The sequence below is a fragment of the Corvus cornix genome, chromosome 7 (genome assembly GCF_000738735.6).
Source record: "Corvus cornix cornix isolate S_Up_H32 chromosome 7, ASM73873v5, whole genome shotgun sequence".
NCBI lineage: Eukaryota > Metazoa > Chordata > Aves > Passeriformes > Corvidae > Corvus > Corvus cornix.
Window position 1 is genome coordinate 3,462,501 of NC_046337.1, and position 25,000 is coordinate 3,487,500.

At 42.0% G+C, this 25,000-nt stretch overlaps 1 protein-coding gene across 2 annotated transcripts in view; it reads left to right on the forward strand.

The window, feature by feature from the left end:
* ZEB2 (zinc finger E-box binding homeobox 2) overlaps positions 1 to 25,000 on the forward strand; it is a 114,282-nt gene that overhangs the window by 87,225 nt on the left and 2,057 nt on the right. For both annotated transcript variants that reach the window (XM_039554562.1, XM_039554563.1), the window contains 6 exons: positions 926 to 997; positions 7,288 to 7,476; positions 8,172 to 8,386; positions 10,879 to 10,987; positions 11,838 to 13,807; positions 15,806 to 15,986. In XM_039554562.1, the coding sequence (XP_039410496.1) occupies positions 926 to 997; positions 7,288 to 7,476; positions 8,172 to 8,386; positions 10,879 to 10,987; positions 11,838 to 13,807; positions 15,806 to 15,986 (2,736 nt within the window). The remainder of the gene's footprint in view (positions 1 to 925; positions 998 to 7,287; positions 7,477 to 8,171; positions 8,387 to 10,878; positions 10,988 to 11,837; positions 13,808 to 15,805; positions 15,987 to 25,000) is intronic.

The window sequence follows — 25,000 nt, forward strand, 5'->3', positions numbered from 1 at the left end:
AGAAAGAAATGCTCTGTATATTTTTTTTGCCTGTGAAAACCCTTTGGAGGGTTAAATCTTATCCAGGCTGCATGTGTGAATACCTGTTGCACAAAAACTAACAAATTAGCAGCAAGAAACCAAGTTTGACAGGCACTGCCAGGCAGGCTGAAACATCCAGGAAAATAAGTGTTCTCGCCAGTGATGGAGCCTCTTCTAAAAGCTATTTTTACTCACTCTGAATCCCCAGCTTCACAGAAAGTAAACTGATCCATAAAAATACATAGTAAATAATTTTACACATATCATGCTTATTTGCATGTGAATTAACCCAATTTATGGCCATAAAGACAGACTTTGTCAGTGCACAGAAGATGCAAACAAGTAGTAGGGGCAGAGAAGAAGTGCCCACGGTTGAAGATTTGTCACATTTCTGCACCACTCAATATTAATCCTTGCTGTGCCTCAAACGAGGTTAAAATGACGGTGACAGCTCAGATCTGTGTGGCGATAGATAGCGAGGGAGATACAAGCAGTTCTTACATTTTCCTTCTGTATTTGCATTTTCTTCCAGGTATAGATCTCACAGTGTCTGTTAACTGATTATTTCTTTTAAATAAGTAGGAAAAAGAAGAACAAAAAAAATCCCTTTTTCTCACCCGGCTGCATATTAGATTTGATATTGGGGAAAGCCTTTCGTTTACTCTGAAGAAATAGTTCTGTTTTCCACCACTGGCTGTCATGTTTAAAGTAAATAAGTTCTCGTCCCTTCGGCACTGCTGAACTCATTCAGTTCCCAGAACAAAGCCATTGTGTGGAGGTCCACAACAGCCCTTTTCTCTCCTTCCCCGAGCGGGATCTTCCCCGGCACCGCAGTGTGCTCCCCAGCTTTGTGAGCCGTTCACTACCGTGCCAGTGCTAAAAGTGTGCATGCTTTATTTCACAGAAGAAATGAAGGAAGATTATGACACTATGGGGCCTGAAGCCACAATTCAGACCACCGGAAACAATGGTACAGGTAAGGCCTTGCATGGTGTGAGCACCACTTTTCTTTGGGATCACGTAGAACTAGCTGTGCATGAGGAATGAGAGTGACAAAACTATCTATTTCTTGTTTTCTGTTAAAAGTTTAGGAAATATCAACATAATTCACCTGGTTTTTAATTTCCCTCCCCCAGCTTGATCACGAGAGCACAGTGACCAATTCATGCAGTGAAGAGTCCTTGCTACCCCTCCTGTGTCCAACAACATTTTAGCCTTTAGTTCCTCCTTGTAGCTGCATCCTTGGGAGATAATAGTTCTCAGCAGTGTCAGGAGATGTTATCCCAGCCAGGGTGAACCTTGGATAAAGTAGCTGGGCCAAGATACAGTAGCCTTTTAATGAGAGAAACTGTGCAAAGAGCTTGATAGTGAGGATGGGGTGCACCCTCCTTGGCAGCCTCAGATTCGGGTGGTGCACAGAGTGAGCTACTTCAGACACTGAAAACATCTTTTCAGCAAGACACACATAAACCCCTTACATAGATACACAGACACACACACTTTAAATGCATATTTATGAGATTATAATGTTTCCGGCTAATCTTTTTTTCCCCCCACTTTGCGCATCGCTTTCTTTCCCCTCTTCTTAGAAATCAATACATTTGGTGGCACAAGAAGTGTGACAGAGATATTTAGCAGGCATCACCTCTGAGCCATCTCTCTTTTTCTGTAGCAAAGCAAACCAGCAAAAGGTTTCTGTTGCTATTTTCTAATCCAAATGAATTCAGGGGTTTACCATGTTCTTTCCAAAGGCCCCACTCCATCCTCAGCACAGCTGAATGCCATATATCACCCGATGTTTCTTCTGCATTTTGTCACAATTTGAGATGTTGCAGATAGATTTACACAGCTAAAAGGAAGAGTTTTTCTAGCATAAGTACATTTCTATGCATTCCATTATGAAATTTAGTTCATAGGTAATACTCTCCACAAATATTACTGTAAAAGGTGGTACCAAAGTCTCGCAAGGATTTTATTACTCACACTTTCCTAATGTTGGTAACACCCACATAAAACCCCAGTGCTCTTACTAAGCAACACAAGAAATTCACTTTATCATTCTTGAGGGGGAAAATAATAGGAAAATAAAACCATGTCACTGCTTTCTTCATCCATTAGATTTATTATGCATGAAAGGAGGGTGGCACCGAGGCACATTACATATGTACTTAATGATGTTGCTGTGCAGAACTGGCTACATACGTACCTCAAAAGCTTATTTTATTTCTAAGAGATGGCAATAAAGTGACAAATTGTGCTTAGCACGAGGAGAAACAGGACTTTAAAAGACATCTGATTCAGAAACAAGACTTGATGATTATCTGAATTACCATTACCAGAGCCTTTGAGGTCCCCTATCAGTCCGTGTGACTTCCTTTGTGCATATTTTCCTTACCATAACAGGCCTTGATTCTTTCATGCTTGCAATGTGGTCTGCTTGAAGGGGAAGACTTCATGTCCTCTTAGTCCCTTCCCTTCCAGTATCTGATGGCCTTGCCTTCCAGCTCATCGTCAGCCTCACGAAATCTCTCCAGGGGCCAGGTGCCATGGAGCCCCTCTGCTAACCCTGAGCGGGGTCCATGGGGTGTCCTGCCTCTACTGGGAAAAATAAGGGTTACCCCTACCCAGCTTGATGCACTACAAACTCATGGCTCAAGGAGTGCTTTGCATTTAGGTGGTCTGCATTTGAAATGCGAGAGCTTCTCTGGGTGTTGCTCCTGGCAATTCCTTCCCCAAATGTCCTGTGCAAGTCCCAGGCTCCTCTTTACTCCAGCTACGATGGGAGGCTTGCTCAAATAATCATCACAAGTTGCCCAGTGCTCTGATAGTGTTTAATACAAATCTTTGTCACTGAGGTGCTCAGAGCCCCTTTCAGTGGAGGTTGATGCCTCGGCAGGTTGGGTAGAACATGTTTCTTTAATTGCTGCAGTCTCCATAGACTCATAAGAGCAATGCCAGATTACTTAAGCATAATAAATACTCTGATAAATTAAATGCTTATTCCAATCTTTTCACCTTGAGTAGAAGATGCCAGGTGACTGTGAGGACCTGTAGAATCCTTTATGCAGAGTAAAAGCTCCCCTTTGTGCCCAGTGAGGTGCCTCAACCATTATTTGATAAGGAAAGGGAAGAAATCAGTTGCTGAGCTATTGGAGATCCTTCCTGGATAGTCTGGGACGTGTTCAAAGTTTTCTTCTTCAGCCTCACTATAGGCTTTGGGCCTGTCTTGAGTGCTTGGCTTGAATTTTTCCCTTCAGATTATAGGGGGATTTAATACTGATGTTCAATAAAGTAGCTGAGGTGAGGCTGAGACTCAACCCAATGAAAAAACTTGGATCAGTGACTCCCTCTTCAGCAAAAGCCATTCAACAGTGACCTTCTGGTCTCCTTAAGCTATTTAGAGCATCCTACAGATTAATATGGGCTCTTCCAGATGGGCTAAGGAGGTCTCTCTCATTCAATACAACATGTCTCCCCCTCTTGACACCAGATCTCGCAGTGCTCCGTGACCTGGGCTGAACACAAAGGCAGGAGATACATTTTCAGACTCACTCACATGCATCTAACCGCCAAGTTTCTGTAGGTGCGTGCTATAGCTGTGGTGCATTTTTAGCATCAAATTCTCTGCAGAATGCCATTAGTAGAGAGAAAGAAAACGAAAAGAAAAGGTCTCCGTTATTAAATTATTCTGCTATTGTCAAAGTGGCCACTTCCTAGTGGTACTTAAAGAGAAATCTTGTTATCCAGACATTAATCAGCTGCATTTTTATAATGAGCCGTGGAGGCTTCAGAGTAAAAAGGCAAAAATGACCATTAGGGTGAAAATCTAAGATTTTGGTCCTGCTAAATGAATTTGTAAATATTTCTGAGGATTTCTGCAATGGGGACTTGAAAAAGTGACATTTAGCAGAAGAGGTTTTTAAAATACGAATGAAGAAATTCTTATAGTTTGTTTTATTCTACCTTGTATGGTTATTGCAAGTGGGATGCTTGCAGAGAATAGATTAACAAAATACCTGTAAACAAACAGAAAAATGTTCCTGGTTTCGATTACTAACATCTGACAAAATTCAAGTAAAGATCTCTTAAAATAATTTAAAGAAGGGAAAGAAAAACTTTCAGGGGGAGGAAAACAGAAGTAAAACTTGGCAGGTTGGAGGACAGGCCGTTTTCAGGCTGTAATCTGTGTGTACCAATGGGGGCCTCTCACTTCCTGGCTAATGAAGGCTGTGGTTTTATTAGCTTTGTTTGCGATTAAGGGCAGCTATCACCATCTCGCAGGACGAGTTCCCACACAAAATAACTGGTATCCCAAGCTCCTTGGACCTCTCTCCCACTTTATCTTGAACGGTCCTAAATGCCTCCAAAGATAGCTTTCCTTAATGTGTTTTATTTTTATGTGACACAGCCACATCAGCTTTTGGAACTGAAAATATTTCTGCTCTCCAGGCTCCAATAATTAATTAAAAAAAGACTTATTTGGCAAGGTCACCCACCATAGATCTCACTGAAATTCTTGCCTTGCAGGAGGGGATGAGCAGTGTGTATGCAGTGTCAGCCCACAAGGAGTCTGGGAACATGGCTTTGTGCATGGATAATAAATCAGGGCATGGAGGGGGGAAGTAAGTCTTCCACCCAGAAGTTGAGAGAGAAACCTAACGGTTGTCAGATGGGTCTTTTTAGTACCACTGGGTGAGCTTGCAGCCATGTCTGAATTGTCAGTAACCTTGCTGGTGAGAAACCAGACCCACATGATCATCCTTCACTGTTTGTGTTAATCTGCAGCATTGCCACGCTGGTTGTATTGTTTCAGTGAAGGATCTATCAGCTTTTCCACTAAATCCCCTTGTTTTTAGGGGTTTATAATGTAGACATAAACATTTGCTTTAGCTCCTGGATTGCATGCACAAACGTAGAAGCTAAATAATCCCGAGAATTAGGAAGCCAAGGCCAGTAATATTGCAGCAGTCCTCCACAGCCTGTTGGATCAGCCTCCAGATAGACTTGGGGGCAGGAAGGAAGAACCTCATTTAGGTTTGATTTTGGGACGGAAACTCTTAATCTTAACTCAGGCCTTGCTTGATGGCTGGAATCCTAATCCTATAAATGCAATTGCAAAGTCCAAGTGCCCCTAGTTTACCTGGAGGAGAAAAGGGACATGTGGAACCATCCCGTGGAGCCATCCCATTTCTCCTCTCCGGAGAAAAACTCCCCCTCCTTGCTTTACAGGTGGCATTTATTGGCTCATGGTCTAAATTTGGCAAAAATAAACTTGTTTTCCTTGAATTTATTGCTAAGACAAGAGAAGGAGTGGAGCTTGGGTAGTGTTAAGCCAGAGGGTGGATGACCTTGTAATGCTTGGAAGATCTAGGCATAACAGGGGAATGAAAGGTTAGATTTAGAGCATAAAAATTAAAGCTTTAGCTTTTCTTCTGATAAAAACAAAAAGTCCTACACCTACTCTGATGCTCTTGTGCATGAAGTGTACTCAATAACCACCATTTTGTTATATTTCTCTCCTAGAACAAAATGGAGGTAGAGTACTCTGTCTTCTTCTCCACACTCACGCTCCCCTTCTCTAGAAGCTGCTTTATTTTGGGGTTGAAAGACGAGAATTTTTTCTCATGCTAATAACAAATGGTAACAGGAGCCGCAGAAGGACCAAGAGGAACTCTGTGGTGGTGTAGCCATTCCCTACAAAACCACTGTGATAGGAACAGAAGTTTCCTTCCAAAACCAGGGTCTCTTGCCCTGTGCCATTTGGTCACTGTCACTAAAATACTGCAGAACGGTTGAGAAGCTGCTCAGCTCATATGAAAAATAGGGCATATTTGTCTCAGCCAGAGGATTTGATTTTATCGGCTAAAGGGATGAGGTTTACAGAGACGGATATCTACTTTTATCGATGACGCCGAGATCAGCGCTTCAAATCAGGCACTGCAGGCTCCCAGTTGTGCCCCAGTCAGAGGTCATGTCTCGCTTTCACTGCCAGCATCACTGCCTTGCATTTTCTTAGGAAGCTGAGGCAAAGCACTTACCCATTTCTAAACAGCAAGGAGCTGGTTAGTCTCTCATTTCCAGTGGTTACAAACCATAACCCGCTTGATTTCCATGTGTTTACTCCATGTTGCTCCGTGGAATCACTGAGAGCAGAATTGTGCCGTTTAGTATTTTACTTTTACATGTACTCCAGAGTAGTTTATGGTGTTTCCTAATTTTTTTATTTCACCTAAGCAGAAATACATTAAAAATTTAATCAATCATAAGCTGTTATTTTAATTTATGGTCAGTTAAAAACAAGTATCTTTAGTTCTTTGCCACTAGCTGTGTCTTCCAAGACTTATTAATAAAAAAAGAAAAACAATTTAGTGGAAGAAAATCATAATCTCCTTTTTTTTTCTTTTCTGGTAAAATTATATTATTATTTGTCTATAACTTCACAGAGTTTTAAGGTCTTTCCTGCAAGCAGTGTTCATACATGGAGGAGAAAAGCACATTTTTAGTAACAGGATGTTTTGTGGCTAAGCATGTATTATGTTTCATGGAGATTGCATGGATTGTAAAAAATTGAGGTTCCATTTAAAGAAAAGATGGAAAACTCTTGTATGGACTGTCAGAGTGGTTTTGGGCTGGATGACCCTGTTATGGTCTAAACCATGTGGTTCTATTGCAGAAATCATGAAGCAATAAGTTTCTAAAACTACCTATTCTCCTATTATAAGTTAATTTTTCAGGGAGGAAAGAAAAAGGGGGAAGATGTGAGAAATTTTCTTCTTGTGCCTGATGAAGAGCAGCCTGAGGCAGGACCTGTCTCAGAAAAGTTTGGTCTTTTAGTACCTGCAGCTACCATCTCCCACATGAGGACTGTCTCGGGGTCTGCATGATCCAGGGGCAGCTGAGCTCAGTCCTGTAGGTTGAGCTGGGCTCATGCCAAAAGTTGTGGGACCCCCAGGAGCCCCATGAAGATTGTTCAGGTTCCAGCAATGAAAGATTACCTGCATTACCCAAGCCTCATAAACTTCTCCTGCTGCCCTGTAGAGCCTCTGCTCTCATTTGTTTAACTGCCCTTACTTCCATCCAAGCTGGTGGAAAGCCCACATTAATTTTATTGGGAGCTAGAGCAAGGCCGACGAGAGCAAGGATCCAGCTGCAGCCCCAGCCTTGTAGCTCCAGTACATCTGCTCAACCTGTAACGTTGCTGACCAGCCCAAGCTCTCTGGGATGATGCACTCAACCACCCTTTCTTTTCTCCTTCTCTCATTTCAGTTAAGAATGCAAATTGCACGTCGGACTTTGAGGAATATTTTGCCAAAAGGAAACTGGAGGAAGGAGATGGGCATGCAGTCAGCATAGCAGAGTACCTGCAGCGCAGCGACACAGCCATTATTTACCCTGAAGCCCCCGAGGAACTGTCTCGCCTTGGCACTCCAGAGGCCAATGGGCAAGAAGAAAATGGTGAGGCTGTAATTCATTTTTAGCCAGTATCCTGACCTCGTGCAGCTGTTGCAATTATAAATGCACTACATGCCTGGGTGTTTACCTTAAAAATTGAAGAACAGCTGCAGCGGCATGGAATTTCATGAGCAAAGATTGGGGCTGTAATTTCAGTGTATTGTGATTTTTTAGTCAGCACATTTGTATTATTCGGTGGGTGAACTATAGAGCTGAATTTAAACAGGAGAAAGGCTGCTGCTCTACTTGGGAGTTTGAGAAGTTTTAATAGAGTTTAAATGCAACAAAAGACAGAGTAGCCAGCCTATTGCTCTCCAATGCCTTGATAAATAATTGGAGAAGAGTCAGTAGGAAGGATTCGGTCAATGGCATAAGTAACGTAATGAGCTGGGGCTGGAATGCAAATTGCCAATTGATCAGGAAAAGTATTTCTTAGTTTTCCAGCCAGCCAGGTCTGCGGGAGGAGTGATGCCCATAATTAATTTCCCGGCGGGGTCCAGAGCGGGCCCTGCGAGTCTGCCGTGGGCGTGCGCGGGTGCCGGTGCCTCCCGCTGCCGGTTGGAAGCGCCGTCCCTCCCTCCCGGGCAGCAGATTGCGGTGATTCCTCTCATACCATCCCGGGCAATCAGCCCATGAGCTGCCATTGATTTGCTGACCTTTTGGCCTGCCTCTCTTTCCCCCCCCATCCCGGGGCGCAGACCTGCCACCTGGAACTCCAGATGCCTTCGCCCAACTGCTGACCTGCCCCTACTGCGACCGGGGCTACAAGCGCCTGACGTCCCTCAAGGAGCACATCAAGTACCGCCACGAGAAGAACGAGGAGAACTTCTCGTGCCCTCTCTGTAACTACACGTTTGCCTACCGCACCCAGCTCGAGCGGCATATGGTGACACACAAGCCAGGGACAGATCAGGTGGGGGGCTGGTTTTAAGTGATTTCTTTCTGTAATAACCCCTTAGAGAAACGATATTGCTTTGATTGGCAATCATTATTAATTTTTCATGGCATTTTGAAGATGCAGATCTTTTAATGGTAATAGCTTTAATTGAGGTCTAAATGATTTTTTGATGGTCTCTTCTAATATGATTTAATAGTCTTATGTTCACGATCGAATGAGTGTGTTAATTTCTAATTTAGAAATTTTATTTGCACTTTAACTTGACTTTAGTTTCGTTTTTATGTTCCTCAAAAAGTGAATGAAACTGTAGCATTTTAATTATACATTATTAAACATCTCAGCAATTTTAATTCCATTTTTCACCTAGTTTTACTTTGCAGTGTTGCAAATAGGAGCTCCAAGACATACTAAAAGATCCACTAATATTTTTTCATTACTTTTTGAGTAACCTTTTCAATCACATGAAATTATGCATATTTTGTATAATCGTTTGTTAGACATAATTACACATTTTGAGAAGAACTCTTCCGACAGTACATATAGGCTATCATTTGTGATTGTGCCACTAGAATTGGGCATTGCTCTCATTTGTATAGCCCGGCAGCATATCTGCAATAAATCAAAGCCCTTTTTTCCTCGATGGGGTACGTGTAATATTATATCAGCGCCGCATTTAAGGAAATGCTGTGTGTCTCAAACAGGTGACTGAGCTTCCCTAGTGCTCCTAGATGGGCTGGCGATAGACCTGCACCACAAAATTCTTTACACACCAGCAGAAAAACTGCTCCTCGCTGGAGGATTACTTCTGAAAACCCATCTTAAGGAGGGCTGTAATGGAAACTCAAATGGCGTGGTTAAAAGTTGAATAAATAGATGTGTGCATTGTGTCAAATTATAGAGGCTTTATGCCATATTTCTTTTTCTTCAAAACCTGAAAATCACAATCAGCTGGATTTCTCTTGGTAGGTTTTTCTCAGCATAAGGTAAATTCAGTTAGGCAAACACACATCTTCCTAATCACACGACTTTTGCAATTAGCATTTTTAAGAGAACTGTATCTTTCGCTTGATCTTAAATCAATATAAATGGCTCCAGAGCGCTTTCTCCTATTCTTTCCTTCCTGTGGCTTCCCAGTAGACAAACACATTTTCCCATATATATTTTTCCTAACCTGATCCACTGTAAGGTTCTTCCTTTTGCCTCGTATCATTAAAAACACCAGGGGAGGGAAAAAAACCCGCCTGGATATTTATCCAACGTAACCGCCTGAAATTTCACATGCAAGAGTGCGCTGGTACTGGCGCATTATGAATGGTAGCTTTGGTGTTGAAAAGTCCCCTCATTTGCTCATGGCATTTACAATTAGTAAATTAAAATGATTGTATCATATTAACAGTGGCACAACTAAAGTTTATAGTAGTCCTTGGAGGGCGATGGGGGGAGACAAAACAGCTGTTGCTGTTTGTTTATGCAACTCAGCAACATATGAGCGCGGGTCCCTCAATGGCGCGCGGCGGGCTGGGCTCTGCTTGATCTTTGAAGGTTGCTGCTGTTTGAACAAACCTCCCTGTGTCCCATGTAACACCATCTGTCTCGCCAGGAATGTGGGAAGAGGCAGCACACCCTCGCAGTTGTCATACCGTTTCGGCGCTGTCTTTTTTTTTTTTCTCTTCTTTTTTCCCCCCTTTTTCCCCCCCTCCCTGCTCCTGCAAAAGGCTTTTGTGTCATGGTTGCTTGCAAAAGGCTGACCTCCTACCTTGAGCATCCAAAGTGGTTGGCTACATGATTATCAAGATAATAATTATTTTTTAATTAATTATTTTTTTTCTCTCAAAATTCAAAGTCATGGGGCTTTCCTTGCTTGTTGCAAAAAGGTCAGCTGCCTTTGATTATATCTTTACACCACTTTTAACTTTCAACTTTCTCTCACCCCTCAGAAGAGCACCAGGAGAAAACACGGCACGAAAGGTAGCTCAAGTCTTTCCTGCTGCTCTGTGATTTTAAAAAATATTTCCAGCAGCAGCTTATGCCGAAGACGCAATCTCTCCTGCCTGATAATGAATTAAATCTTACACAAAATGCCACTAACAACAGTGTTTCTCTCTTTACTCCACATGCAGTAAACAGAATTTTTAAACAAGCCGAGTCCCACATGTTCAGAATCTGCTAGGAATATTAAGAGCCACAAATCTACTTATAAAACTGTTTCTCTCATTGTAAGATACCTTAAAGCAACACATTTCTGATGAGAGACTTAGGAAATAATTCCAAAGCAAATATCGAATGCTCATGTGAAAGTACTTTCTCATTTGTTTCGGTTTACTGCCAACATTTTGATTTTTATTGCAACACTGATGAGACAAATAAATGTACATGCAGACCTTTTGGTCCGCTTGATGAATTCAGAGCCACATTAATTCAATTTTTGTTTTTTAAGCTTGAAATTCGTGGTTTCTCTTGCATAAAATTCATGTTGGTATCTCTTTTTTTCCTTCTTTTCCTCCCAGCACCAAATGCTGACCCAAGGAGCAGGGAATCGCAAGTTCAAATGCACTGAGTGTGGCAAGGCCTTCAAATATAAACACCATCTGAAGGAACACCTGCGAATTCACAGTGGTGAGTAGCGGAGGTGCTGGTGTGCTCATTTGCATTTTGTTTAATTAGCTGAGTTTTAAAGACTGCTTAAAATTTACACAGTTCTGCTTCTGGCTTCTTGGAGCTACTAAGGTATTTCATAAGTGATATCTGAGTCATCCTCATTTATCATGCTGTTAATACCACGGTCTTGCTGAAAGATTTGGAAATACTAAAGCTTCCTGCAAATAATATAGATTGTTTGGCAATTTGAGCTCAGAAGCGTTCATTCATGGCTGTGCAGCGGGAATCTGAAGAGTCCATTATATTTTCCAAAATAAAAAGTCCCCCCGAGTGAAATACAACTCATATTCTCAGATAACAAGTAACTGCCAAGTATCTCAGATTGAATGACTTGGGCATTTTGGCTCTCCTACTTGATGCAGAATTCAGCACACAAAATGTCACCAGGCTCTGCCCTGGCACAAACTGATGTGGATGTTCTAACATCAGGACTCAGTTTCTCATATTCAGTGAAAATTCCATTCTTTGGGCGTAAAAAAAAAGAAACAAATCAAATTTGAACAGTCTTGATTTGATTTGATTCCCTTCCCCTCAGGGTACTTACCTGTGACTTGCCCTAGTCAGTCTGGAGCCAATCTCCCACCTTGATGGCTGTTGCCACCTGGAGACCTTGGGTCCAAACTGACCTCAAAACCTGTAGAAAGAGGAGGGTAAAGCAGTGGTGGTGTGCGGTCATATTCATAGAATTAATATTTCCCTCACTATTAATCACTGTATACACAGGCAATCAGTTAGATATCGAATATAATCTCTTGCAATTATAGCAGCAAGAATGATAACTAACATTTGGTTTTAATTATCATTTCAGGTGAAAAACCGTATGAGTGTCCCAACTGCAAGAAACGTTTCTCCCATTCTGGCTCCTACAGTTCGCACATCAGCAGCAAGAAGTGTATTGGTTTAATCTCTGTAAACGGCAGAATGAGAAACAACATCAAGACGGGTTCTTCTCCTAATTCTGTATCTTCCTCTCCTACTAATTCAGCCATCACACAGCTGAGAAACAAGCTGGAGAATGGCAAACCACTTAGTATGTCTGAGCAAACAGGCCTACTGAAAATTAAAACAGAACCACTAGATTTCAATGAGTACAAGGTTCTTATGGCCTCACATGGGTTTAGTGCAACTAGTCCTTTTATGAATGGTGGACTTGGAGCAACCAGCCCCTTAGGAGTTCACGCGTCTGCTCAAAGTCCAATGCAGCACTTAGGTGTAGGGATGGAAGCACCGTTGCTCGGGTTTCCTGCGGTAGGCAGCAATTTAAGCGAGGTGCAGAAGGTCCTACAGATTGTGGACAATACGGTTTCCAGGCAGAAAATGGACTGCAAGGCTGAAGAGATCTCCAAGTTGAAGGTTTACCATATGAAGGATTCATGCTCTCAAGCCGAGGAACAAGGAGTTACTTCCCCCAATATTCCCTCCGTGGGTCTTCCAGTAGTAAGTCATAATGGTGCCACTAAAAGTATTATTGACTATACATTAGAGAAAGTTAATGAAGCCAAAGCTTGCCTCCAGAGCTTGACCACAGACTCGAGGAGGCAGCTCAATAACATTAAAAAAGAGAAGCTGCGAACCCTAATAGACCTGGTAACTGAAGACAAGATGATAGAGAACCACAACGTATCCACTCCATTTTCATGCCAGTTCTGTAAAGAAAGCTTTCCTGGTCCCATTCCGTTGCATCAGCATGAGCGTTACCTGTGTAAAATGAACGAAGAAATCAAGGCAGTCCTTCAGCCTCACGAGAACATGGTTCCCAACAAACCTGGAGTGTTTGATAAGCAAACCCTCTTGCTGTCATCAGTACTTTCTGAGAAAGGAATGACTAGCCCCATCAACCCATACAAGGACCACATGTCTGTACTTAAAGCATATTATGCTATGAATATGGAACCCAACTCTGATGAACTACTGAAAATTTCCATTGCTGTTGGCCTTCCTCAGGAATTTGTGAAGGAATGGTTTGAACAAAGAAAAGTCTACCAGTATTCAAGTTCCAGGTCACCATCACTGGAAAGGGCCAGTGCCAAGGTGGCGCTGGCTGCCACCAACAACACTCCCACTAAAGACTCTTTGTCAGCCAGATCTCCAATAAAGCCTGTGGACTCTATAACTTCACCATCTATAGCTGAACTCCATAACAGTGTTACTAATTGTGATACTCCTCTCAGGCTAACAAAACCTCCTCATTTTACCAATATTAAGCCAGTTGATAAATTGGACCACTCTAGGAGCAATACTCCTTCTCCTTTAAATCTTTCTTCCACATCTTCTAAAAACTCCCACAGTAGTTCTTACACTCCAAACAGTTTCTCTTCTGAGGAGCTTCAGGCTGAGCCATTGGACTTGTCTTTACCAAAACAAATGAAGGAGCCCAAAAGTATTATAGCCACAAAGAACAAAACAAAATCTAATAGTGTAAATTTAGAACACAATAGTGTTTCTTCATCATCTGAAAACTCAGATGAGCCACTGAACTTGACATTTATCAAAAAGGAGTTTTCTAATTCAAATAATCTGGATAAAAGCACTAACCCAGTATTTGGTATGAACCCATTTAGTGCCAAACCTTTATACACAACACTTCCACCACAGAGCGCATTTCCTCCAGCCACTTTTATGCCACCAGTCCAGACCAGTATTCCTGGGCTGCGACCATACCCAGGATTAGATCAGATGAGCTTCCTACCACATATGGCCTATACCTACCCAACTGGAGCAGCTACTTTTGCCGATATGCAGCAAAGGAGAAAGTACCAGCGGAAACAAGGATTTCAGGTAAAAAGTTTCAACAGTTTTTTCCTTTGAAAGGCTAGAATTTAGTATTTTGTGATATGTCCTCTTACAGAAGAAAAAGCCCAAAGCTATAATCAACACTTCCAACAAAATTAGCAGAGTTTATTTAAGTCTGAACTTGGAAAGATGTGATGCAGTAGGAAAATAAACTGCAGTTAACTTGAGTGCCTCTACTTGGCAGAAGCAGTACCAATTACTTTGAATATTATTTGGCATAATGACCTTTATTCTGTTAAGAGTTTAGCCATTTATCATTAGATTTGTATAGTAATACAGTAATAATAATAATAATAATAATAATAATAATATCCATGAAAAATCGTATACTAGAGAAAAAAAAAAGGAAACTTTGTAGGGAAATTGATCTCTTCAGGGCATAGCTACATTTCACCAAAGAGAAAAGGAGCAGTGGGAGACCCCTTGGGAGGCACCTGCCAAACTTGGATACAAAGTTGTATCCCTCTAAGCAGATGTCCATACAGCCTCATAGACACTAATCCATTGAAAGCCTTCTGAGCTTCCTTCTCTGTATTTTGGGGGGATTGTTCACCCACCATTCATGGGAAAGTTGTCCTCTCTTCTCACGAATGTCTGGGGGATGAGAAATGTTGACCCAAAGCCCCTTCCCTCGGGCCACCTACTGCACTTCCCAGACTCCTAGTCCTCTAATCCTGCCAGTCATCTGGAACAGCTTTGAAAAAACCCCAGAGATTAAATGAAATTATTTGGAGAGGTAGCAGCCAGAGCCCTTAATCGCAAAGTCTTTCCCTGGACATGTAATCTGGGTCAGCACTTCTTTGTGCCCAGGTACAATGCTGAGTCCTTCCCTCGGGTTGTCCCAGAGACAACATGGGTGTAGCAAAGGATTTTGTGCCTTGCATGCCTGCAGTGAAGAGCAGCTCCACAGAAGTCTTGTACATTTATAGCCTTTTGCTGGGTGTATTCAGATACAATGTACAGAGTTTAGTTAAATGAGATTAACTGATTATAGATTAATAATTTTTTCTTACATTTGCGCCTGTTCCCCTATGTCCTATTACCGTCTATTAGTAATTTTACTGACTAGTAAATGTTTTATAGTTTCAAATGTGAAAATCAGGTATGGTTTTACATTACAGACTGTAATCCCTCTTTGCACAATAGGTGCATAAATAGCACTGCACCTCCATAACAGCTGTTCCACTATTCCAATTTACAGTACATCTGCCCTCTTTGTAAATGTATTTAAGCGTATTTAATCTTCTCTAATATTAATTAGTGCAAAACTAGTCTAAGAAAACTGAACTGTGTGATAGCAAATGGAAATGTATGTTATCATGCAAGTTTGCACTCTCTTTGGATCAAGACAAAATAAATATCAAGAAATTTAATAATTTACTGATCCACATTCATTATTGCTTAATGCTGAAGGCTGTTTTAACATAGATAGAACATTGATAAAAAGTGTTATTAATATTCCCTATTTCAAATTACAAAATTAAATATAAAAATATAGCTTGAGGCCTTTAGTCGGGAGACATACATTTAAATGGATTGCATAATAATAACATTTGTACCTAAATATAAAATTCAATTAAAACCTTTCTACAGACACAGAACGTATCCAAATTTTGGAGTTTTGAAAGGAATGATCCCTTAGCTGTTGCTTACTTTTACCTCTGTAAAATATTACAATGCCTTTTGCTGGCCATGAAGAGCCTCCCCTTCACATTTTCTTGGAAATATTTAGTGCTGATATGGTAAATACTGTCGGTTTGTGTAAACCATATTACTACAGAGTGCTCAAAGACAGAAAGTTGGTTTGAGGCGTAGAAATAGAAGGCTCCTCATTATTTCCATATTTTCCATCAGCTTTAGTTTCATTATTCATATTCCTAAGCTAAGAGGGACCACCGAGGCGTGATTTTAACTTCCCTGGGATGGTTGGTGGGCAGGATTGGTGGTGAAAGCAGCTGTTGCTGATGAGTGGTTCCCTCACAGGGAGAATTGCTTGATGGAACCCCAGACTACATGTCCGGCCTAGACGACATGACGGACTCCGATTCCTGTCTGTCCCGAAAGAAGATCAAGAAGACAGAAAGTGGCATGTACGCGTGTGACTTATGTGACAAGACATTCCAGAAGAGCAGTTCCCTGCTGCGACACAAATACGAGCACACAGGTAGGGCAGCCGCGCACGCCGAGGGCAGGATTGAGGGTCATGCTGTGTTCTTCACAGTCTTTCATGAGTACATTTGTGCAGGTGCTGAGGCTTTCAAAAGATTATTTTGCTCCCTTCCACTTACTTGTTTAATTTTTCTTGATGGTTACTGCTTGATGACGGACAGTTGGGTACAAGGGGGTGAATGTTGGTAGGTGCTGTGTGAGATTTCACGCAGATTGTGATGGCAGTTGTGGTAATCAGCGTCTCCCAGGGCAAGCCCTCTTGAAATGAGACAGGCCCTAGCACTCAGAAACAACTGCAACTTGGTCAACACAAAGTCCGGCATGGGAAGGAAGAGTTACAGTGTATTTCTGGTTTCTTAAGCACTCTCTGACCCTGCTCCATTTAATCCAATAAGAAAACTTCCACTGACGCTAGCAGCATGAGAGCTGGCTCTGGCCAAGTTATCTGAAAGTCAACCGTTCAGGGGGATTCCTCTCACTGTGATTTTGCACACCAGCAGCACAAGCAGGTTGCAGTTCACTTTTTCACTTCCCAGTTAATGCCCAGGGAAGGTTCCTTCCTTTCCTGATCAGGAAGTGATTTTTGTCTAGTTCAAGGAAGATTGCCAAAGCTCACCACGCACTGTCAGCTTAAAAAATACTTAGGTTTGAAAAAGATCTTCCATCACACCTATGCTGGCCATGGTTCCCCTTACAGACAGTGCTCCCTTCCCCACTGTCAGCCAGGACAGCTCTCTGAGGGCCACAAATCGGCTCAGCATGTTTCAGCTAGGGGAAAATGGGACCGGAGCTTCCCGAATAATAGAGATATCAAGTTATATTGGACAAAGGGAATGTGAATTATCATCTGAATTATTGTGCAGCAGGACATAAACCAAACTCCAACTTCCTAGCGTTAGAGAAAAAGTTTACTCAGGAGGAAACTTTCCTTAACTTTGAAAGTTGAGTCCCGCTTCAGGAAATGAAGCAAGTCACATCATCCTTCAGTCTCACCATGTGAGGGTAAAAACCATATACCTCTCTATTAATACATCTTCCAGGCCCCACATAACCCTTTGGCTTTTCACAGATGAAAAATTTACAATTCAGAAGTGGACTGTGCCTTTAAAACAAAACACTTTACTTTGTTATTTTTCCTCCTTATACTTTCCTTCCAAATTTTAAGCTAATCCCACAAAGGAAAATACAAAAGGAAGTTAAAATACACGTGGGATTAGGAAAGAAAATTAAAAGCAACATTTTGGACTAGATCAGCCAGTTCATTGGTGGAATGTGCTTCCCACTACATTATTCAGATCAAATTGTTTATTCAGTAGAAGAAGCTTTGAAGGCTTTACGTCCCTGCACCTTTCCTCTCCTGAATGATTTTATTACAGCCATCTGCAAACATTATGGTTTACTACACTACTACTGTAAAGCTCTTATGTTAGAACTGGCCTTCATATATATCAGGATCTGGACATATGGTTGAATCCCATAAAGTTGGTAGTCCATAAGGTCGACAGACATATGGTTGAAAGGCTGAAAATTTGACAAGCTGAAATGTGTGCAGTCACCTTGATTTGCAAAATAAACTGCATTTGTAATAGCAAAAATATGTTATGGTCTTGAAGTAGCATGGGAACCTACCTCCTAGAAAAATGCCACACAGCTGCAATGCAGGAACTCTTCTCCTGCTTCTTTCCTCTGTCCCTTTTGGCTTCTCAACTTCATGTCCATCAATTTTATGGGACTCAGCCTTATGATCCAGAACATGTATAGGGTGTCAGATTTAATATGCTAGAACTACAGCACATCATCAGGCTGGAGCCTGGCATTTAGGGACAGGAAGGATGATCTTGTGGCAGAGGCACTGGCAGTGAGAGCACTACACTCTCCCCTGCCTCGCCACAGACTTCCTCTGTGAATTAAAGCAAATTGCTTCAGCTTTCTCTCACCCTCACCCATCTTTGAAACACGGGGAAACGATACCAGCCCGCCTCTCTGGGGTGTTGTAAATATTAATTCATTAAATCCTGCAATGGAGCTCACTGGATAAAGTGGGAAGTGCTATTATCAAGGATGCATTTTCTTTTATGGAGCTGATGCCTTCAAATAAATACCTGCTTTTATTCTCTTAATCTTGTCTAGCCTCTGTTTTCAGGTAGCCACTTCAAGGCATCAGTTCCTCGGTGCATCACGCTAGTGCTTGAGTGGTTGGGAGCTCTGAAGGGCTTGCTTGGGCCAGCCCCAAGACCTGATGCACAGCTTTCAGGAGGCACACAGCACTGGCATCCTGGCTAATGGCTCAGGTGCATCTTAAGTGAATTTCAAATTAATTTGATAGTTTCAGGCAGAGCTTGTAATTGCATTAATAACGTAGGTGTGAAACTGCAGTCTGTGTTCAGTGGAAGGAACCGAATTCAAAGTAACACCCTCTTCTGCCTTTGGGGTCATTGTAAGAGCAAGCCCAGATTTTTCAACCCACTTCTTGAAACCTAAAAAAGAGAAAAAAACTTTTATTCTGAGAGTGTTCCTGTTTTCTGAGCAGCTGATCATGACCCGTTGTAGCTTCATTAAAAACATGTTTTAGGAGGAATTGGAATGCTTCCTGTCTTTCCTGGAGAAGCACAAATGATGGATGCTGTTTATACCAATCTCCTTTTTTCTGTGTAAAAAGCATATATGTATTTTACTAGGACTTTGGGACAATCAGATTTTTATTTTTCACCCTTTCTCAAGGTCCATGTACCTATTAAAGCCAGTGATAGAAAAAGGGTTAAAAGAGTCAGACAGAGGCCCCTAAAATCTTATCACAGAGAAATTATTTGAAGCACAACATTGGCAGGTAAAATTACATAAGCTGCCTGAATCATTGTTTATTGTTAATCAAGTGTTGTGTTGTGCAGCTGAGTTTCCCTGCCAGGGCAAGAAGAATGGGATTTAGCCAGTTCTTTTTGTCAACCCAAAAACTTTTGGTAGGACCATGTGGCCAGCTGCAGGACAAAGAGCTCTCTGATTACCTCTGTGCACCATGCCTGCCACAGCTGGAGAAGAGTAGAAAAAGGGCCCCGAATTTCACAATCCATAGTTTTTAATTTGTGCAGTATTGGTGGTATTCTGTAATATCTTTCAGCTTCATGGGGAGAAGGAAAATTTATTGTGTTACTGCAATGAGTGAATTGCATTGGTTCTGGCTCATCTGAAATTTAGTGTAGAGGCCACTGTTTGTTGCAGAACCAAATTTTGACAAGTTAATTTTGGTATGCCATTGAATTTTGAGAGAAGTTATGTGTCCCTCTTAGAGTCTGAGCTTCACAAGGCCCTATTTCCTTAAAGTCAGGGGATGCAGCACTGTAATTAGGGGGCAGAGCATGGCAGGTAGCACAGGCATTCAGTTCCCACATGATTTTCCTGTGGAGTCTTACGGACTCATCCTAATTTGGTCGGGCTGAAATTAGTTGAGCCAATATGGGATGTGTCTAATCTCAGATTTTTCCAAGCTGCTTAGCGCAAGGTTTAAGACACTTTCCTGACGAAAGGGGAAGAAGGTGGTTGCCTTCATGGCAAACCATTGGTGCTTTGGTGAGCAAAATAATCTTTGTGCTGCCAACAAGGAGGGAAGCCAGGAGTGGATGAGTGAACAGAAGAGCAACCAGAAGGGAGTGTCTAGAAGTAGAGAAATATCCTGGCTCCTGGTCCAGTGATTGAGGAGTAAGATGAAGGTTAGTGTTTGTCCTGCCCTCGCCAATGCCTGTGTCTGCCACACACCAGCTTTGTTGTAGCTTCACAGGGGAACTCTCAGCGTGCCTGCTCCGCAACAAAAGCTGGAACCAGTTTTTCAGAATCCTACCTAGAAATTTAAAATCCTTTCATTGTTGTTCTATATTACATCATATTCTATTTTATTACTTGTGTGGGCTGTTGAGGGCCTCATAGCTGTGCTAGGGCTTTCATCCTTTCCTTTTCCACTGTATATTTTATTAAGACCTCTTTTTTATTTTTGTAGCTTTCATGCTGATGCAAGCACTAGTTTTATTTCCAGATTGATTCTGTAAACTAAATATTGTTCTTGAGCCTGGTAGCAAATCAGCTCTCTCTGGCTAGTATTTTGAATTCCCAGCTTGGGAGTTTTCTTTATTTAGAGCTTGATTCATAAAAAATTTACATGCTATTTAAAGGGGTTTTTTTCTTGCTTTACTCTGATACAAGTTTAGAATTCCCCATTTTACACTCAAATAAAGAAACAAAAAGGATATATTCTATGTTTGTGTCGGCAGACAAGGTCTCCTATTGAAAATTGAACAGGTGCAGCTTAGGCAATTATATATAAATTGCATTTATCTTGCACCTTTGACCGCTTTGCTATGCTCTGGCCACTAATCCATCTCTATTGGGACTACATCTAACATCCAAACCCCTGAGCAGCTTCAAAAGAACTGCCTTTAAAAAAAATAAAAACAAACTGTCACAAAAATATTTCCTTCTTTCTTCTGAAGAGTGGGATTTCTGTTTGGCCCCCTCCCACGCAAAAGAGACCCACTTGCCTTAGGCAAAGGATGGGTGATATTTAGTCTGGGACCAGTGACAGCTTGTGATCTGATGTCTTGTGACTTTTATACCCCTGCAAATGGGAAATGCACAGCTTTTCAGTCAAAGACTTTTAGCCCAGGAAGATTGAGAGATACTTACTGTCAGAGATTTTGTTGTTGTTGTCTTGTTTTAACAGAAATGCAATTTTAGAGGCTTTGCAAACAGGTTAGTTATAATTTTCCCTCTGTAGATTGAGCATGGGCCCCCATGGGAACCTGTGTTTTGCAATGACAAAGAAAGAGGCCCAAACATTTCCTCTAGATATTAGAGAGAGATTTCTCACTTAATTTCATTGCAAAATGTGTCATCTACATCACTCATCCATCTGACGAAACACAAGTATTTCATGAGCCCTTCTGTGAGCTTCCTTGGGTCCATCACTCTTAGCTCTGTCCCCCATGGATGACACAGGGGATCTCGGATGGGATTGGATGCAACCTGTGGGGTGGAATGTCAAATTTGCTTCCTTTTGACTTACTTCTACTCCAACGATGTTATGAATGTTGTGACATCGCATAACAGTGCTCTAGGACAAGGTGATGGCTTCAAAATGAACAAGAGTGAGTTTAGATATTAGGATTTTAGATGTTAGGGAGATATTATTAGATATTAGGGAGATATCATTAGATATTAGGAAGAAATTCTTCACTGTGAGGGTGGTGAGGCTCTGGCCAGGTTGGACGGGGCTTGGAGCAACCTGGGATAGTGGAAGGTGTCCCTGCCTATGGCAGGGGGTGGAATGAGATGAGCTTTAAGGTCCCTTCCAACCCAAACCAGTCTGGGATCCTGTGGTTTCCTAAAGTTGTAGGTCGTCCTCATCCACCTACAATCATCCCCCTCCCCAGTGTAAAATACCTGAGTCCAGCTTTGTTTTATGACCTACTAACACATTGTAGGGATTAAACACTCCTTTTAAACGGCTGAAATATTGGTTTTGCACATGAGGGGAAGAAAATAATTCTTCTGCAAATGTTCAGAAACCCGATACATTTAAAAACATATTTCAATTAGTGTTGTAACAGCTGCACGCTGAGCACTGCTAAGGTATGTTGTGTGGTGTCTGAACAAAGAACTTAGCCCAAGCTGTCAGGTTCCCTCAGATCAAAACTGAGGCCTTGATATGGATGTGGTAGACTAAATAGCTCTAGCACTGCCTTTTTAGTACTAACATAAATTAATATGAAAATATGAAGTATTTTAATCTATTCATTTCTAAATTAATTTATAAAATATGCATGATTCCCTGCCAGGCTACATCTGTGTATGGCACGAATGCCACATGCAAGGGGTGAGCAACGCAGGCAAAGACTGAGGGATGAGCACATCACCCAGCCTTTGGAAGGGTGGGTGGAGGCAAGTCTGGATGAGAAGCAGTGGTGGTGGTTGACTTCTGTTTCAGGAAAGGAAAAGTACTGGGAGCTGGATGGAGCACAACTGTGGGGCGAAAATCATAGATAGAATGGGTTTGGGTTGTAAGGGATCATTAAAGTCATCTAGTCCCTGCAATAACCAGGGAAATCTTCAACTAGACAAGGCTGCTCAGGGCCCCCTCCAATCTGACCTAAAATGTTTCCAGGGATGGGACAGAGAAGGGTGTAGTGGGCATCAGATGTAGTGTGCACCAAAAAAAATCAGGGAATTCAAAGTAATGGAAAACTGACTGTGGAGAAGTGGAACAAGACAAGGGTTGGGCTTGTTGATGTTAGGGAAAAGTAAGTCAGAGGGAGGGACTGAGACAATGTGGGCAGTTCAGTGAGGAGGACACTGAAAAGATGCCGAGGAAAAGCAGATAGTCTGTGAGGAACAAAAAAAATAAACAAAATTAGTAATTACGGAGGTATTAGTGAGGGGTCATCAGTGTGTTGCTCTGAGGGTAATCAACAGGACAACTGGGTCATGGCAGAGGTTCATCCCATTGGGTGTTGGTAGCAGTGGGAAAGCTCCCACCTCATCCATGAGGGTTTTCCACTGGCAGTGCTGGGGTTTGAGAGCGCTTAGGCTGAGAGTGCTTTGGGATTTTAAGCTGATTTGAGTAAGTGACTTGATCGTGCTTAAATCTCCTGAGCTAAGACTCTGGGATTTCCCCTTAGTGGCTAAACTTGTGCCCTGAATCGCAGGTAGCTGACTCCAGCTCTGGATTTGGTGCACCCCTAGGTCAAGGCTGGAGGTTCAAAGCCAAAATACATTTATAGCTCAAAGCCCAGCGTTTTCTTTGAGTTTGACTTTTAACCAACAGGTTAAATTGGCAGAAATGCAGATTTAGGAAATAGCTCACACAAGTAAGTCTGCTATAATTCAATATAATATCAAGTTTGAATTTTCAATTTTATTATAGAGGGAAATAAAGGAAAAAAAAGAAACCTTGTATGTGTGCAGGCCTAGGAAACTCTTACAAAAAATTGCAGTCTGAGCCCTAATTTCCAGGCATCTACTAGTTTCCCTGTCACTTGGGTTACTTTAGCTGTGGTTTCTCCTGTATTTTCCTTGCTGCCAGATCTCCCCGTCATTTCATAACACAATTTTGGCTTCCTTGAGGATTCGTTAATCACACCTTATTAAATGTGAACTTTCACAGTGGGACTTGAAGGTAGCTGTGACTGGATTGAAAAAAAAATTAGCATAGTCCTTGGTATTCATTCTTAACAACTTTGCTATGAAAGTGGAGTTTTTTCTGTGCCTGACTTTCTGTGCTCTCATGTCCTGGGGAAAAAAAGCAGATCAGGTTCATAAGGGAGCAGCTTGAGTTTTCCTGGAAGTTGAGATCCTTCAGTGGTCTGAAAGCATTTATAATTTTTCCTGATGGATTTCCTTCCATGCTGGTGCTTCCTAGCCCTTTTCTCTTGGCTGGCACTCCACCTGTACTCATCCTCTCCCTGCTTTTGCTTCTTTAAAATTAAAGAAACACCACACTTTCACAACTGACAGGATGGGAGGGCTCTGGTGTGAAGTTTATTCCTGTTCTGGTCACATGCTTCATGAGCTAAGTATGATAAATACGCTCGAGGAATCAGGCCAGTTCACTAATAAGTTCCTAATGATCTGCTCTAGCAATAGGACATGCAAAGCAGGGCTCCACATTTCAGGTACCAAATACCAGGATTTTAATATCCATGAAAAATCGCATGAAATATAAAATAATGATCAATTGGTGCCTGCATGGTTGCACCACTCAGCTGAATGACACATAGATTATAATTTGACATTAACAAAATTAAAAAGAAAAATAAAACCTGGCTGAAGGTACTAATGTTTGATTTTATTTTTTGCCTTCTGCAATCTAAGTTTGGTGATTGGTCTTCACTAATTCCAATCTTTGCACCATATGTTATGTCTGGATATCTCACGGTTGCATCATGCTTTGCTGAGTTTTGCCGTGTGGCATCATGCTGACAAGTATTTTTTGTCAGCTCTATTTTGGAATTAAGCTTTCAGTATGGCAGTTCTGGAAGGTGTTGAAGGCATTCCTGTGCTATTTGTGGCCTGGGATCAACCAGATGTGTTTAGGCTTGGCACTGGTTTTGAGTTTCAAACATTGGTTCGAAACTGTCTGAAATGCCAAAGGAAATACTGTTTTCTGCAGCTTAACACCACTTTAGCACTCAGCGAGTGGCTGACAACATTTTATTTAGAAACCCCTTATGCTTCTGTGGCAGATGTATGTATTTGTATTTGCTCACGTGGTGGGGGAAAAACGTCTTTCAGTCCTTGAGGGCTTCCTCCTGCAGGCGAGGGTTGGCGAAGGGGAACCCTGACGTGGGTTGGGGTGGGTCCAGCTCAGGTCCTTCTGCCAGCAGCAAACCTCTCATGGACTCAGTGAGTCCCAACTCTCTCTTGCTGTCACCAGACCTGTCAGGAGCATCCCAAGGCAATCCGTGTTGGCTCACCTTGGGGTGCTGCAGGTGGGGCAGGGTTGACCAGTGGTTGGTTTGCGGCTGTGTGGCACCACCGGTGAAGGCATGCTGAGAGATAAGATGTTGGCTTCCTGCTATTCATCAGCCATGCAACAAAGAAAACTTTAAGAAACAAAGGCTTTCTCTACAGGCTAATCTCTTCAGCGAGGCGGGGAAAGAACTACGGCGTGTATGTGATGCTGTCAGCAGAATTATTTATAAATAGGGATATTTTTCGAACATTTTCATGGGTGTCAGCTGCTCGCTAGAGCTGCCAGTTTTCCATTGATGCTCTCTGAGTCATTTTCTTTATTATCCTGAGCTGCTTGAGTAAAATTACTACAATCAACACCATGCAAACCCTAAGTTGTAGCATAAATGTGGGGTTGTTGTTTTGTTTTTTTTTTGTTTTGCTTCTGCAGTGGAAGAAAAAAGTGGGACGGTTTGGTGGGAAGAAGAAGAAGAAAGTGGGGTGGTTCAAGCGTTGTGTTGCTTGAGTATATTATGGGGTGGAAGGGGAAAAGAGGGTGAAGAAGCCTCCCATCTG